General features: G+C 37.3%; 1 protein-coding gene across 7 annotated transcripts in view; it reads right to left on the bottom strand.

The window, feature by feature from the left end:
• LTBP1 (latent transforming growth factor beta binding protein 1) overlaps nucleotides 1–15,066 on the bottom strand; it is a 188,933-nt gene that overhangs the window by 103,164 nt on the left and 70,703 nt on the right. For all 7 annotated transcript variants that reach the window (XM_030944876.1, XM_030944878.1, XM_030944877.1 and 4 more), the window contains one exon: nucleotides 1,631–1,855. In XM_030944876.1, coding sequence (XP_030800736.1) covers nucleotides 1,631–1,855 — 225 coding nt within the window. The remainder of the gene's footprint in view (nucleotides 1–1,630; nucleotides 1,856–15,066) is intronic.

The following is a 15,066-nucleotide window of genomic DNA, read 5'->3' as shown; positions in this document are numbered from 1 at the left end:
TATTTTTGCCAGCCATTTCAGGATGAATTGTTTTATTCTTTCCTTTAAAGAAATAAAATATTCGTCTCTCAACAATCCAACATCCTCATTTGGACACGTAAAGAGAAGAAAAGGCATTGTGACTACTAATGATTCCTATGAGGATTTGAAGGTCAGGAAAAAATATTCAAGAGGTCAGACTCTTTAGCAATGAGAAACCTATTGTGCATTTTAGGAAAGAATCTGAAGAATAACTATGTATTAAAAATTTGGGTGTTGTGGTCCATGGTATTGTCTAAAATTATTTCGTCTGGAACTGCATAGGCAGAGAAATAAACTGATGCTCTGCTAAATGTTTAGGTAATTATAGTCTCTTCTTCAGATGGAGGAGGTACTCAAAAGTACTTACAAAGCATTGCATTTCCAGGATACTGTCAACAGTTCCTGCACAGCTCTGTCCTTTTCTGAATACCGAATTACTACATTAGATTATATTTATCACAAATATCTTCTAGCAATGTTATTCAGAAACTATTTGCCAGTAACTGAACCTCCTCACGTCTTTCCCTATATATTTTCTTTTTATTCAAAGATACCAACCTTGAAGAAGTAATTTTAAAATGATCCTTAACCAAGAATCGATCTGGCAATTCAAACAAGCAAACAAAATTCACATTAGGTCCTAGGTTGAGAATCTGAGTTGCAGGGGAAGGCGTGCTCTGTGCCGGTGAATTCTTTGGATAATTTTGCTGCCAACATCTAACAAGCATTTGTGAAATATAGTGGAAATACATACAATATTTGATGCTTGAAAATCACTTTATATGGACAAGATCGCACCCAGATAAAATACTACCTAGACCCATAGGACACATAAGAAATAAATTCAACACTTCTCTTCAAAGTAATCAGAAGCTTTCACCTCACAACAAAAATACGAGAGGAAACAGTAATCCAAAGCTGAATGAACTTTCATGCTTCAGACTTTCAGACTTTAATGCATTTCAGACTTTAATGCTGTCTTCTTCACAGCATTAGCAGTAGGAAAACCCTACTCTTTTTTTTTTTTTTTTAATGATATTGTTATTTGACCTGGAAGGAATGTTCTATTTAAGTAAATCATATCATGGCCTATCTACACTAAGTAGTTCACCACAAAACTAACTTAATAAGACTCTACTAAGTCATTCAAGATAAATACAGCTTGTCTCTTTAATTTTACATTAGATTTAAGATTTTTTTATGTTGAAAAGCATGGTCTCTTCCCTCCATTAGTAATCATGGAATCACTTGCAACTCTCTGTCTAGGTACACTGCAATTTATGGACTCTGCTCAGCCACAAACATTGTCTTTTTAAACAGGTCTACACTTCTGGAAGAAATCCCCTGCATTATCCCTTGACTCTGCAATTTGCATTAAATTGTGCCATAAAGCAAAGTAAATTTACCTACAACCTCTTTTCAATAACACTGTTATTTCTTATTATTTCAGTCATTGAGGAAAATACGTTCACATTCTGGTGAGCTCACAATTCCAGTTGTGGTGCCAATATTTCATACGTGCAGATGCAGCACTATTGTTACTGGTTGAATACGCAAAATAATCCATTAAAACCAACAAGTTAAAAATACCTATTAAGAAAGAAGTTACCTTTTACACCTTGCTGTCCAGACATCGTCAGAGGTAAAGTATGAGTAGAGTGGATAACTTGTGATCCTACAGCCTTGTTCACCTGTTGCGGGTGATGGTAGAGTTTTGGAGAACTGGCAGTCTGCACGGGAATCTGACAAAGTTTACCAGTGTAATTAGGAGGGCACTGGCATTTATCTCTAGAACTACACTGGCCTCCATTCATGCATGGAAGGTGGCAAATAACTGAAAGGAAAACAGAAATAAAAATGTTGTTAATGACTTTAGCTTCAGTACTGTCTGACCACATATCATGCACAAGTCGAAGAGGAAAGGAATAGGGTTGGAGAGCTGTGTTCTTCATTCAGACATCTGAGGAAGGACTATCCATCTGACATGCACTTTTAAGTGCCTTGTGGTAGAACCACTTCTTTTCCCCTCCTTGTGATCTCTGACCTCTGCCTCATTCACATCTTCTGTCCATGACAAACAGAAAGCAATTCTTTCCTTAGATATCCAAGCTATTGTTTTAATTTCATGATGCTATTAAACAAGACACTAAACTAATATGGTGTCTGGCTACATCTCTTACTCACACTTTGGTACAGATACTCTTATTTGTCAGCCTCCAGTTTCTGAAAACTGACTACTTACCCTTTCCTGGAAGTCTGAATAAACTCACCCAAGAATAGAAAGTACTGGGGACAAATTTTCCATTTTGACTTTAAGTCTTGGCTGTTCTCTAGAAAACTATTTCTTGCAGAGGATCTACATTTGTGCTTAACATTTGGTTCTCAGATAAAAGAAGCTAATTTGTATCCAACCATAAAGATCATAAAAATATCAAGAGATTCTACTGAAATGATTTCATAGACAAACTCCAAAGCATTGAAATCTTGTAACTCCAATATAAAGACAAGCGTTATTATTTCTGTGCTAGCTAGCACTTGCACATTTACAGCAATATAAATTATCAGATGAAACATGAAAAATGTCAACATCAAATGAAAAATACTTCTCAACTCAGAGATACAAGCAGTAATAGGCATGGTTCAGCACTTTCTGAAAATATAATGTGGGATGCTATAATCAATCACAATGTAAACGAGCTGTCAGAATTTCCAAGAACTAAATGATGTGAAAACAACAGGACAAATACCATAAGTTTTTGTTCAAGACAAACAAAGGTCATTTTTGTCAGTAATCAAATAATATTTGAGAAATAGAGTTCAGTATCCATTTGTCAGATTTAAGATAAGTTTCTGACTTTAAAAAAAAAGAGCCTTTACAGTAATCATGGCATTTTGCTGGATTGGTATTGCTTGGTCTCTAACGAATTACAATAAAAATAACAAACTGCAGATAATTCAAGGCAATTTAGAACCTAGTGTTCATTATTCCAATTGCTGTGACCTCTGGACAATCACAGGGTATTACTCTTATGAATACCATAGAAGGCCAGTGTTGGAAAAGGAACCTGTGTGTTGAGTGCTGCAAGAAGAGAAAGCAAAACACTCAGCAGCCCAAGGAGTTCTAAGCCGGCTGTGCAATTCCCTTGGCCCAGGAAATGCTGACAAATACCCACTCAGCCAGGCTCATCACATAGCAGCCTCACATTGCCTGGACAGAGTCTGGAATGCCAGTGCCTGATTGCCAGATAGGTCCATCACAATGCAAACTGCCAGAATTGTTTTTTCACTGTGCTCTGCAAAAGTATATTAAATATTTTTCTTGTCTTATCTTATATTTACATTTAATATAAACTGACTGAAAGTACTTCAAGCTGTAACAATGTGCTAATGGTACTAAGTCAACCTTGGAAGGCTACCACAACAGCACAAGCCTTACTTTTTTGGGTCCCAGCCCTTGTTGGGACTTCATCTGAGTATATAAAAGACATCCTTACAGAATTGCTGTTACTTCAGAGCAAAGTGAAGGAGGGTTGACCACAGCAGTGACTAAAGCACGACAGACACCCCTCTCTCTCTCTCTGGTACCATTTCTTCCTGAGCAGCCACAAACAAGCGGCTGCACTGTAATAGAGACAACATACAAAGAATTTTAGTGCTTTTAAAGATGCACCTGAACAAGGTTGAACACCAAGGTGATTTTCATGCAAAATAAAATCACACAATGAAACAATATGAAATAGCATTAAGGGGGGAACAGTTTGGTGTTTGAAGGAAGTACAGTGAAACAAAGGCTAACAAAAGTAGTTTCACTGTGGAATTCCTTGAGTGCAAGAGGTCTACACTATAGATTTTCTTCCCCCTCTCTCCAGGGTCGAGGCAACAAGGTAACATGCAAAATCCACCTTTTAAACAGCATAAATATATCCAGAATTTCCACCCAATTAAATTAATTTCTTCCGTGCTACTGTTCCTATAAAGCAATTGACATGCAGAAGGCCAAATTGTGTAGGTATCTGCACCATCAGGCACTCTTCACATGTTCCTCTCCTGCCGGAATCTGGTGGGTAATGAATGAATAGGCACTTGAAAAGCTCTGTTTTTGAGCAATAAGTTTGTGCTAAAAGTACTGGAAGATGCCAACAGGAAAGAGTTGGTTCATATTCCGTCTTGTAACTGTTTGCTTCGGATATCCATCCAAATAATTTGTGCAAATAAGTGTAAACAAATGACACTAAAAGGTCTAGTGTGACGCAAATAATTAAGAATATTTAATGCCTCAGTATTTAAACATAACAGAGATAAAAATTCCAAGCTTCCAACATTATTATGTGGTGTAAATCACTCAGTTACCTGATACTGATTTACATCTCTGGCCTAATGTATGAGGAAGGAAGTTTAAGTGAGAATACCTGAAATCTATTCTGAGAATATAAAGTTCTGTAATAAAAATTCTAAATTCGGAAATATACAATTTTAAGTTCAAATCAGCCATGCAAAAACAAATAGGATGTAATCTCCAGGCTAAACTGAAAACTTGACAATCTCAAGTGGCAAATATTATGAGAACTTAAAAAAAAAGCCAACCTCAAAACAAAAGACCAAATTAAAAAAAAAATTAAAAAACAAAACAAAACAAAACAAAACCAAAACAAAAACAACAAAACCACAACAAACCACACAATACTGAAATAAAATTTCTTATATTTTAAATAGGTGTAAGCACCCCACACTCTTGTTGCATGATTTCTTCAGGTAGTTTATGGCCAGGAGAAGGGGCTGCATTTGATTATTACACTAGTGCTGGAAATCACAGGCACATAACTTCACTAGAAGTGGAATATACACACAGACCATTTGAGAAAAGTGAGCTGGAGGAGCATAAACCTTCAAAAAGGCAGAGGAAGCAACCAGTGCTTTTCCTTAACAAGGCTCTGGGAATCTCTGTTTAACAAAGACCAAAGAGCCCCATGGAAAGGACCACTTAAGATACAAGCAGGACATAAAGCCAGGGTATGTTTGAACAGCTCAACCTCTCCTGTAATTTTTTTTGCTTTGTTTTGTCTTGTCATTGAGGCTAAAAATCCTAAACAGAATGGCAGAATAACACCAGAGGCATAAGGGACATTCCTGACAGAAACCAGACACATGCTTTTTGGGAGAAACCATTTGAAGATGCTGGGTTTGCACGTAAGTTCTCAACTGACATTCAGAAAAAGGGTACACTGAAGCCTGATTCTCACTGTTACCATTTCCTCTGAAAAGAAGAAAATAGAAGAAATAAAAATATCCATTATAGAGTGAAATCCTCTAGCTCAGACCTTGATAAAAGTGTGAAGATAGGTCTGCATAGGAAAAGAAGAAATTTCATTCACATGTGGGTATCTTACAAACTAAGCAAAGGAAGTATTAATGGATCTAAGAAAGGCAACAATTTCCTCACTCAGGTCTACTGTGAGCTAAATCTCTCCATGGTCTCTTAAGGAACAGCCAACATATGATTGAACAAGTTGAATTATTTTTTTTACTATAAATGAGCACACATCCTTTAGAAATGTGGAGACGGGTTTAAGAAAACACGAACTCTTTTAAGTATTCTTCCCATCCTTGGGCATTTAATTGGTAATAGCAAGCTTTGATTCCTTTGGCATCCAAAAGCCTTAACTCTTCCCAGTCTGGCACAGCTTGCTGAGTACCACTGTTCAAAATGAGCCAGGCAGAGAAGGTGCATCAAGATGCCCCCACAGGGAGACTCTGAACAGCTCAATGCATAGAAAAAGAACATTTGCAAGATGAATTCCAATAAAGCTGCCACAGCTATGGGTTGGAAACACTAGTATAGGGCATGAAATCATCAACAAAGCAGCTAGGAAACCGCTGATAAATACAGTTTGTTCATGTAATTACATAATCTAATTTGTTTTCGATACTCAAACAACCTCAAACAGCTCCAGATAAACTAATTTAATCAAATCCAAATGTTTTCATTTAATGAAAACAATGTGTAACAAAACAAATTCCAAGCACCTAAAGCCTCCTAATCCTTAAAAAATAGCCTATGCTTACCCAAACAAGCCCTTAGGATGGAAGGAAACTCCCTTCCTGTAACCAGTGTTAGAGAAAATGAAGATGGGTTTTGAAATGTTCCTCATCAGACTCTCCAAATTCCTTTTCTTTTACACCTCAGGGAACATATGAGTTTCCCTCACCACTCTTTGCCTTTTCTACTTACATCCTATCAACAATTCAAGCGTAAGCACTACTCAATCACACCAACAGGCTTGCCAAGGAAAACCTTGAACTGCTCATGCAGATTACAGTATTTCCACTGGATGCATCACAAAGAGCAGATTAATTTTGTCTCTGAGTACTGCAGTTATCCAGCATTACTACATGCCCCCCAGCTGTTTGGGCATCTTTCATCCACCCTGTTACTAAGCACACAAAAAGCACAGGGACTCCTACGCAGACCTACTGAGTACAAATTGTCACACTGCCATATGCAACATTCTTATAACACAGTGCTCTGAAACACCACAAGCTTTAGGTAAAAGTTGAAACCCAGAGGTGCCGCAGAGGGATCTGCACAACTGCTCTAAGCTTATTTCCACTTTCTAATTGGAGCAATTCTAACAATAACTCACAAAAGGCACAGAGGTGTGAACTACAGCAGTGATGCTATCTCTCTGGTTTAGACTCTTCCCTACATTTTTTCCCTTTTTTTTCTTAACTTGTGGTACCCCAACTTTCTAACTAATTGATCCTAAACTCTTTTCTCTCCAGATTTCTGGTTGTAATTCAGAGGTATTATGTAAAGAAGTTGCAAGTTAAAAAATAAATAAATTATTTCATTACTTTAGTAGGATTCAGATAATCTTGATATCACAAACTTGTGCTTGGGGATGCAAAGGGAGAAAAGAAAATCTTTAAGTGGCCTTAAAAGTATAATACATCTGCATTCACGTCTGAATTTATCCTAATGTTTGTATTTTGCCTTTTAATATAAACATTCCATTGCAACAAGGAAAATAAATTTTAAAAAGTAGATCTAATAGCAAGAGCTCCAGCACCAGATATAAGCATGACTTCTTCTGCTCCTAAAACACTGAAATACTTCTGTAACACCACAAAAAATGGTGAAGTGATGCTCTGCTCCTGTGACTGGCCTAGTTACATGAACATGACACTGAAGGCACTTGAGGTGGTTCTTCTGGAAAGAGGCAAAATCTGCAACACGGCAGGGAAAAACTTCGAACAGGAACTCAGCTCAAACCTAATTGTATGATAAAAAAAAATACACAGCTCCTAAACTGGGTTCTTAGCTATTGCAAATTAACATGGCTACTGACTTCATTAGAATCTGCCTTATTTTTAAACTAATGTTACCAAGAAATCTTGAAAAAAAAGTAATGCACCCCCACTTGGGAATGGGATCATAAATACTGCTATTTAACCAGATAAGCAAACCAAATTACTGCCAAAATAAGCAAGCTTTGTGGTGCTATTCCAGTCTGGATCATGCATGTTTTTTGGAGCTAACGGAGGCTACACTGTCAACTATGGAACATCCTGATACTGAAATTTGGGGAGCAAGTTCAGATCATGAAGGACAAGGCTGCAATATGTTATAGATATATATATATATATATACTTTTGAGCGAGCATCATGATCAGCAAGAAATCCAGAATGAACATGAACTAGATAAATTCACTATACTACTTATCTGTGTTGTTCCTCCATTTTAAAGTCACTGCTTTAAAACAGCTCAGGAAGAAAAGCTGGATGTACATCTTCAAGTACACAACTTGAAAATGTGTACACAAAGTCAACCAAGAGACATTCAGTATGTCCCCAGGTATTTAATTCATCTCTCATTGTGGGTCCCAATGGGATGGGAGTCTCGCTGGCCCTGTATCACATCTTTCCAAACTCATATAATAAGCCAACTATCCTCAGACATGTCAAATGCAACATAGGCCTGTTGTGTAGGTGCCTGACACGATCACCATCTGACCAACAGCTTCCAATAAAACTTTTATTGTTACAGTCTGGAAAGAACAGGATGGATGAAAAACAGTCTTAGAATATTCAAATACTATCAGAAATATTCAATGTATGCTGTGGTACAGAAAATGGCCTAAAGCTGTGTTTACTCAGTATAGAAAGGGTATAGCAAAAATCATAGTAGTTGCAAAATGACTGACAGGAGGATTCTTACTAACAGACGTGATGCTTAGTCAATCCTTGCTAACTCTGCTTTTAATATTCTCAGTATCTGAGATGATTGAGACACTGTTTTGGGAGGCAAGGAGACACTGCTAAGGAGTCATCTGAGTCACTCCTACACTGTTCATAGGTGGCAAATTTATTGACTTTATTGGACATCACCCTCATGTACTGAGTATATCACAACAGTTAGGCTTAGACTCAGTGTACTAAGAAAAACAAAAACCCCCACTAGTTGCTGTTTATCAGGAATTAATGTCTTACAAACGGCCAGGGTCAGACCTTTGAGAATGATGCTAACACATACAAAAAAGCTATTCCAGACACTTTTTAGGATTTCTAGTGTATTGATATTTATTTTCCTCAGAAATAAAACAGCTAGGAAAAGCTGGCTTTGGAAGGGTAACAAGTTCGCACTCTTGCTTAAAACAAGCGTGCTGCAGTATAAAAACTTCATAGGTATCAATTTAAGCAGTCCTGAAAAATTTCTTAGTTGCCATCATCAAAGTAGGAATACTGACATCGAGGTGCACAGTGTCAGATGAAAACCACCCTTCCTATGTTCCCAGGGTTTTTAAGACTTGCTCTTCTGTATAGTGTTTCATGTGCCTGAGCATGTGTAATAGTAACACGTATTAGTTAATGCTGTTGAAACATACCATTTTCAATAGAACAAGAATTTAAGACAAGGACAGGTAAAAACAAACAGCAAGCATCTTTATTACTACAGGATCCTTCCAGACTATATTCTTCCCTACAGGTGCCAGCTGAGCAGCCCTACCCACCTTTAAGGACAACAGGATTAATGAGTAATTTGACCATAATGACCCTGGGCTGTCATTGCTCATGCACTGTTACAATCTTAAGACATCAGTGAACTGATTTCTCTGCTCTGACACCTATTGTCCTATTAGGCTATTTCCAAAAAGCAGACTGGACTCTCACATGGAGTAACAGCCAGTAGCATAAGCCAGAGAAAACAGCTCCTCCTAGACATCTGACTACTTGATTACCATCAGAAAAACAGCAACACCTTCTGAGAAACACTGGCCATGCCTCTGTTATGCAAAGGCTCTGAAGACCGCTGAAGTAGTAAAGCTGACACTGGTCAGGGACATCAGCATCCTTACAATTTCTGGCAACTGAATAATAGATATTTAAGCTGATGAGCTGGCTTCAGCTGGGGTAGAGTTAATTTTCTTTACAGTGTCTGGTATGGGGTTGTGTTTTGGGTTTGTGCTGACCATAGTGTTGATAATGTAGAGATAGTTATTGCCAAGCAGGGCTTACACAGAGCCAAAGCCTTTTCTTCTTTGCACACTTCCACATGGGCAAAGAGGCACAGGAAACCTGAGAGGGGCCAGGACTGGTGACCCCAAATGACCAGAGGGATGTTCTGGACCATATAACATCATGTTCAGAGGAAAAAGCTGGGGGGAAGAAAGAGGAAGGGAGGGACATTCAGGATGATGGTATTTGTCTTCCCAAGTCTCTGTTACATGTGATGAGGCCCTGCTCTCTTGGCAGTGACTGAACACCTGCCTGCCCATGGGAAGCAGTGAATTAATTCCTAGTTTTACATTGCTTGCATGCATGGCTTTCTGCTTTCTCTATTAAAGTCCTTCATCTCAACCCAAGAGTTTTCCAGCTTTTACCCTCCAGAGCCTCTCCCCCATCCCACTGATGAGGAAGTGAGTGGCTGTGTGGTTACTGGTTGCTGGCTGGGGTTAAACCACAACAGCTGAGATTCATTCCTATTTAACCTTTTGCACCTTCTTGAGCCACACAAGTTAGGAGTGCTGTTATCTGCGGTTTCCTGGTCCGACAGTGAAGACAGGCTGGCCCAGCAGGCCAGTAAGGACATCCAAAAGCCAATTTGCCATACAGGTGCATCTCATCACCCACTCACAGCTAGGCTCTTCACTGAGCTATCTTGGTATGGTTTGGTGAGCCAGAAGAACCCCCAAACTTAGACCCAAATGGTCTATGAACACCGATCCACTGAATCTCACCATACCACACCACACCCTCCAATAACAAAACTAGGTTTAAAATAGAAAAAGAAAAGCCACAGAAACCGTAGTCATTACAAAAATTTCCAAACATCAAGAGTCTGGTCTCTGATTACTGCAGCATTACCATAGTGCTCATTTTGGTGTAAAATCATCTACAAGAATAATAAAATGAAAACAGACTCTTTAAATTGGATATTCATTAGCATACAAATAGCAGCTCATAATCCAGGCATTCATGGAAGAGTTAAAAAACATGAAAAACATAGGGTATGATTTTCTGGCACTGGCTACATCACAAGAAATTGGAAAGTTTTCTAGGGAGTTGACCTTGCGGTGGTGACACAATGTGAGAGCCGGATGGATATTGTTCAGAGTTTGAGTCATAAATTAGGTCATCAGAGACCAGTGAAAAGCTAGAGACTCAAATCCTGGAATTCTGAGAGAGGAAAGGAGAAAAGTCACTGCTAGTGAATAGGAAGGATAAAGGTTACTCTGCAGAGAATGTACAGTTGGAAAGTCATTTTCAAAAACCACAGCTTCACCACCCATTGTGGTTCTTATAACCAAAATAGATGTATAAATCGTTGCACAAGTTGTGCAAACCTAAAACACAATCAATGCTGATCACCTCCAGTTCTAAGCAACTTAACCATGCACCAAATTCCCCTGAGCTGTGTACAACCTCATTGAGAAACTTCATACCACAATGTTGTACCTAACCCTGTGCACTGAAATGTGTACAAGTATGAAAAAATCCCTTTTTCCCCTTGTCACAAAAGGCTTTCTGTGTAATTCGGGTTAGACAGAAGAATGTTATAGCACCTACATTTATAGCATCTAACATAACAGACTGAATTTAATACATTCAAACAATAAATAAGAGAGATACAATGGACACATTCACTGCAGAAAGGTAGTATTACAGCTTATGTTATGAAGCTGGTCTCCCCTGTTTACCTATGCCAGCAGTTTCCAAAGCAGGGTGTGCTCATCCCACACAGTGTGCCAGAAAATGCACTGGGATGCAGGAAGGAACTATGTCTTGTACCATTAATAAATAAAATGAATTCTCAAAAGAGTTCAGTTAGTCTTTTTCTCATTCATTTTTACTTTCTATTTTGTCTATGGTTTATAATGGACAAATAGATGATATATACAGTAGTAGGTGTATATAATTTATAAATATATACATATTGGAGAGAGTGTTCAAAAATATTTTACTGATAGGAATGTACAATCATTTGGGGACCACTGCCCTATACATCCTATGGACAGAGGCAGTCCTTCTCAGGGAGAAGTCAAAGAACTTATTTCTAAATTATGAGATGAACAGCTGCTAAAAGTTCCCCTAAACTTGAAATACCTGAGTAATATCAAAAATTTGACTTAATCTTAACATCTTTAAATTAAACTGAAAATACAACCAAAATGAGAAATCAACTAATTACTTGGATGAATAAAATATAGATGAGAAATACTCAGTTTGGGTTCTTAAAACTCAATCCTCTTCTTGTGCAATCAGAAAATATCCAATCTTCCTTCTTTTCATTGACTAGAATCCCTCAAGTCTTTGTGAGAGATTAGTGGGCAAAAAAAAAATTTGCATCTCCCATAGACTTCAACTTGATTCACATTCACAAATCCCTGGCTGAAAGTTCATGGTCCACCCTCTTAACAGGTTTTTATGGATATATAGAAAAGTCACTGAATTTAAGCGTGTACATAATAAAGTTCATATTCCAAAAGAAAAATCCAGGAATCCCGGCGCCTCTACAAAATAGGACTCTCAATTACAGTCATACTCAAATCTGAGGTGGAATTACAGGTGGAATGGATAGATGAACACAGACTACACAGGCACAGAGATGAGAATTATCTGGAGCAGAATAACAAACCAGAACAAGCAGTAGAAAGGCTGAATGGAGAAAGACTATGATCAACAGAGCAGTGATAGCTGCTTGCTTCCTTCTGACTGTGCTAAGCCCAGAACGACACATTAAATTCAAACCCTTTTGCTAAGAAACCTATTAATGATAAATGCCTATTTTAACATGTAGAAAAAATTTTCAGACTCATTCTTCTGTACTTGCCTAATTTAGAGGCAATGTCTTTTTTAAGTCAAAGTTGGCATATACTTGATCTTCAGTGAGGTGTGTGCAAAGACATTTAGTTTAGCAATAACATAGCTATAGCTGTACTAGGTAGTGTATCTATATGAATATGCAACAATGTAATCATTCAAATAAATGCACACTTAGTTCTCTTTTTACAGTACTTCAAGTCAGATGTACATAAACTAATCTTTATAAATTAAAACCATATCCAGTAAAATAAAACATTATGAATTTTAACTTTGTGTTCTGTTTTGCTTTAACTTTGAGGGAAACATACTCCACATGTTTTTGAATGGCTGCAGGTGTGGATTTTGTACCATTTCCATTTGTGGTTTTTCCTATGACTGCACATCCAAAACTGTGTTCTCTGTAATGGACAGTTTGGGGAGTACTCTGAGAGCAGACGGACTTTTGCATCATGGTGATGGTCTGAAGTCTTTAAGGTGAGCAAGGGAGCAGAAACAAGTTGCTAACAGACTTGTATGAGTTCAACCTCATTAAAATCATCTGACTGAACAATCTCTTTTCTATCAATTAGCATCTGGCCTCCACTGGAATCTGAGGTAAAGATGTCAAATTTGAATAATTATTTTAAGATTATGAAGAAAGAGCTCACAGATGCTGTGAGTTCTATGGCAGAAACCAGAACTACTTCTTGATGACAAGCTCTGATAAATATATGGGGGAAAGAAATGATTCTTTTTGAACAGATGTGGATATCAAAACCAACAAAATCGTTAAAATACAATTTTTCTTAGCAACTTGAGCACTGGAGGCCCATAATTGAAAATGCATTAAAACCCTGAGCTTTGCTCAGCCTACAGAATGGTACACTTACATTACAGAATAGAATTGTAGTGCACCAGTATCTCAGATTAGAAAAGCCTATACTACATTACCTGGACTGTAAGTAAATTAATTCATTCTGCTGTGAGCTCAGATTTATTTATAGAACAAAGGGAGACTGGAAAAAAAAAAGTCTTTTGAATTCATGGTCATAATTGGTTCCTCCCAAATAATTTTGCAGTGCCTCTTCAGGCTAGGAAATACCTTTTTCCTACTATCTTCCATAAGGCATAGAATAACTTATAATAACAATCCCACCATTGTCATTACTTTAGCTACTCAGTTCACTGTCTGAGGAAAAATAATCGACCTTCATTTTGCTACAGCTATTACAGTCTTGCTGCAAGAATATTTCCAGAATAGTCATAATTTGTACGGATTGAATTTCAAATTACCAGACAAAGCAGTGGATAAATCCTAATGTCCTTTTTGTAATTTTTTTTCCTGAGACACATACACTAGTAGATTGACCAACTTCTTTGACTACTGTTGAAGAAAGTTTATAAAGTTATTCTTTTAGCCAAGTTGTCCAAGAATTCTGAAGTTTTCATGTGCATATTAAATGAAATAGTATTTCATCTGGCAGTAAAAAAAGCATAATCCAACAAAGTCTGATGAGGCACAAATTATAATTACTGCAAGAACAGAAGAAACAAAGCTTTTACCAACTAAGGCTACAAGGTAGCTACCAGAGACAGTAAAAGGACAAAAGTGATAATACTAACGGAATAATAAAGTTATTGCATCACAACTTCTTCATATTTGCAATTCCAAATACAAAACTCAAGGATATTGCAAAGCAACACTTCACTCTTTTGTGAAGAATATTTACTAAAGAGAATATTTACTTTTAAAAAACCCTGAATTACATCATATGCTGTTCTTGAGCTATGTAGTTATTCCAGAAATAAGCTCCTCTTCAATTAGGTTGTCTGATTGAACACAAAGTTGAAAATAAAAGCATTTTAAAAAATTGAAATAAAATCACTTCTCACTTATGTTACCAAAAGAAATTTTAAAAATCTCCGCATGACACGTGTTAGCAGCTATTTTAAATCCTCCACGTGTTTATCTGCCATGTCTCAGCTGAAGCCACAGGAACAGTGTTTTCCTGGGGCAGAGTTATATAGGTCAGACATGATGAGTTACCTACACAGGCTGACACCATTCACCAAATAGCAAACATCACTTCAAAACAGAGAAGAAAGTGTCTCTTCTAACATGGTACCTTTCTAGCAACTCTCACTAATCCCAGCAAAACCAAAGAGCAAAATGTGATGGGTAAAAAACTGAACAGTGTGTACCTCACAAACTGCCAGATGAGACTGTGATGGCAAATTCCAATAAATCTACACAAACACTTCCACAAGATGTTGGTCTTTTATAGGCCTTTACATGTCATCAAATTAGCTTTCCAATACTATTTAAAATATTCCTTTTTACCAAAAGGATACAAGAAAATTCTGCTCAAATATCAGTCTTACAGTTCCTCTTCAGTGTAGTAGGACATGTGCAGTATGTATCATAAGGAACAAAGAATTGACAACTTTAATACCAAATGGTGGCAAGAAAATACCAATCATCTCTCTTGGACTTTCTGTCATGTGTAAACTACAGATAAAGGCAGTTGGCTGGCTTGCCAACAGCCTGCCTTGCTTGCATGCAATTGCAATTTTTAAGCAACACTACTCTTTGATAATGCCTAAAGTGCTTGAAGAAAAAGCAATGCTAATTCCTACAGCACTAACAGTAATTCATGATCACATAGGTCTGAACAAAATTCAGGAATACTGTCAACATTCTGTAAAATAACTGCTTTAAATTTTAAATTCTAAATAATTATGCT

This window comes from Camarhynchus parvulus, chromosome 3, assembly GCF_901933205.1.
Source record: "Camarhynchus parvulus chromosome 3, STF_HiC, whole genome shotgun sequence".
Classification (NCBI taxonomy): domain Eukaryota; kingdom Metazoa; phylum Chordata; class Aves; order Passeriformes; family Thraupidae; genus Camarhynchus; species Camarhynchus parvulus.
Note: the sequence above shows the minus strand (reverse complement) of the source record. Positions and strands in the feature narration are given on the sequence as shown.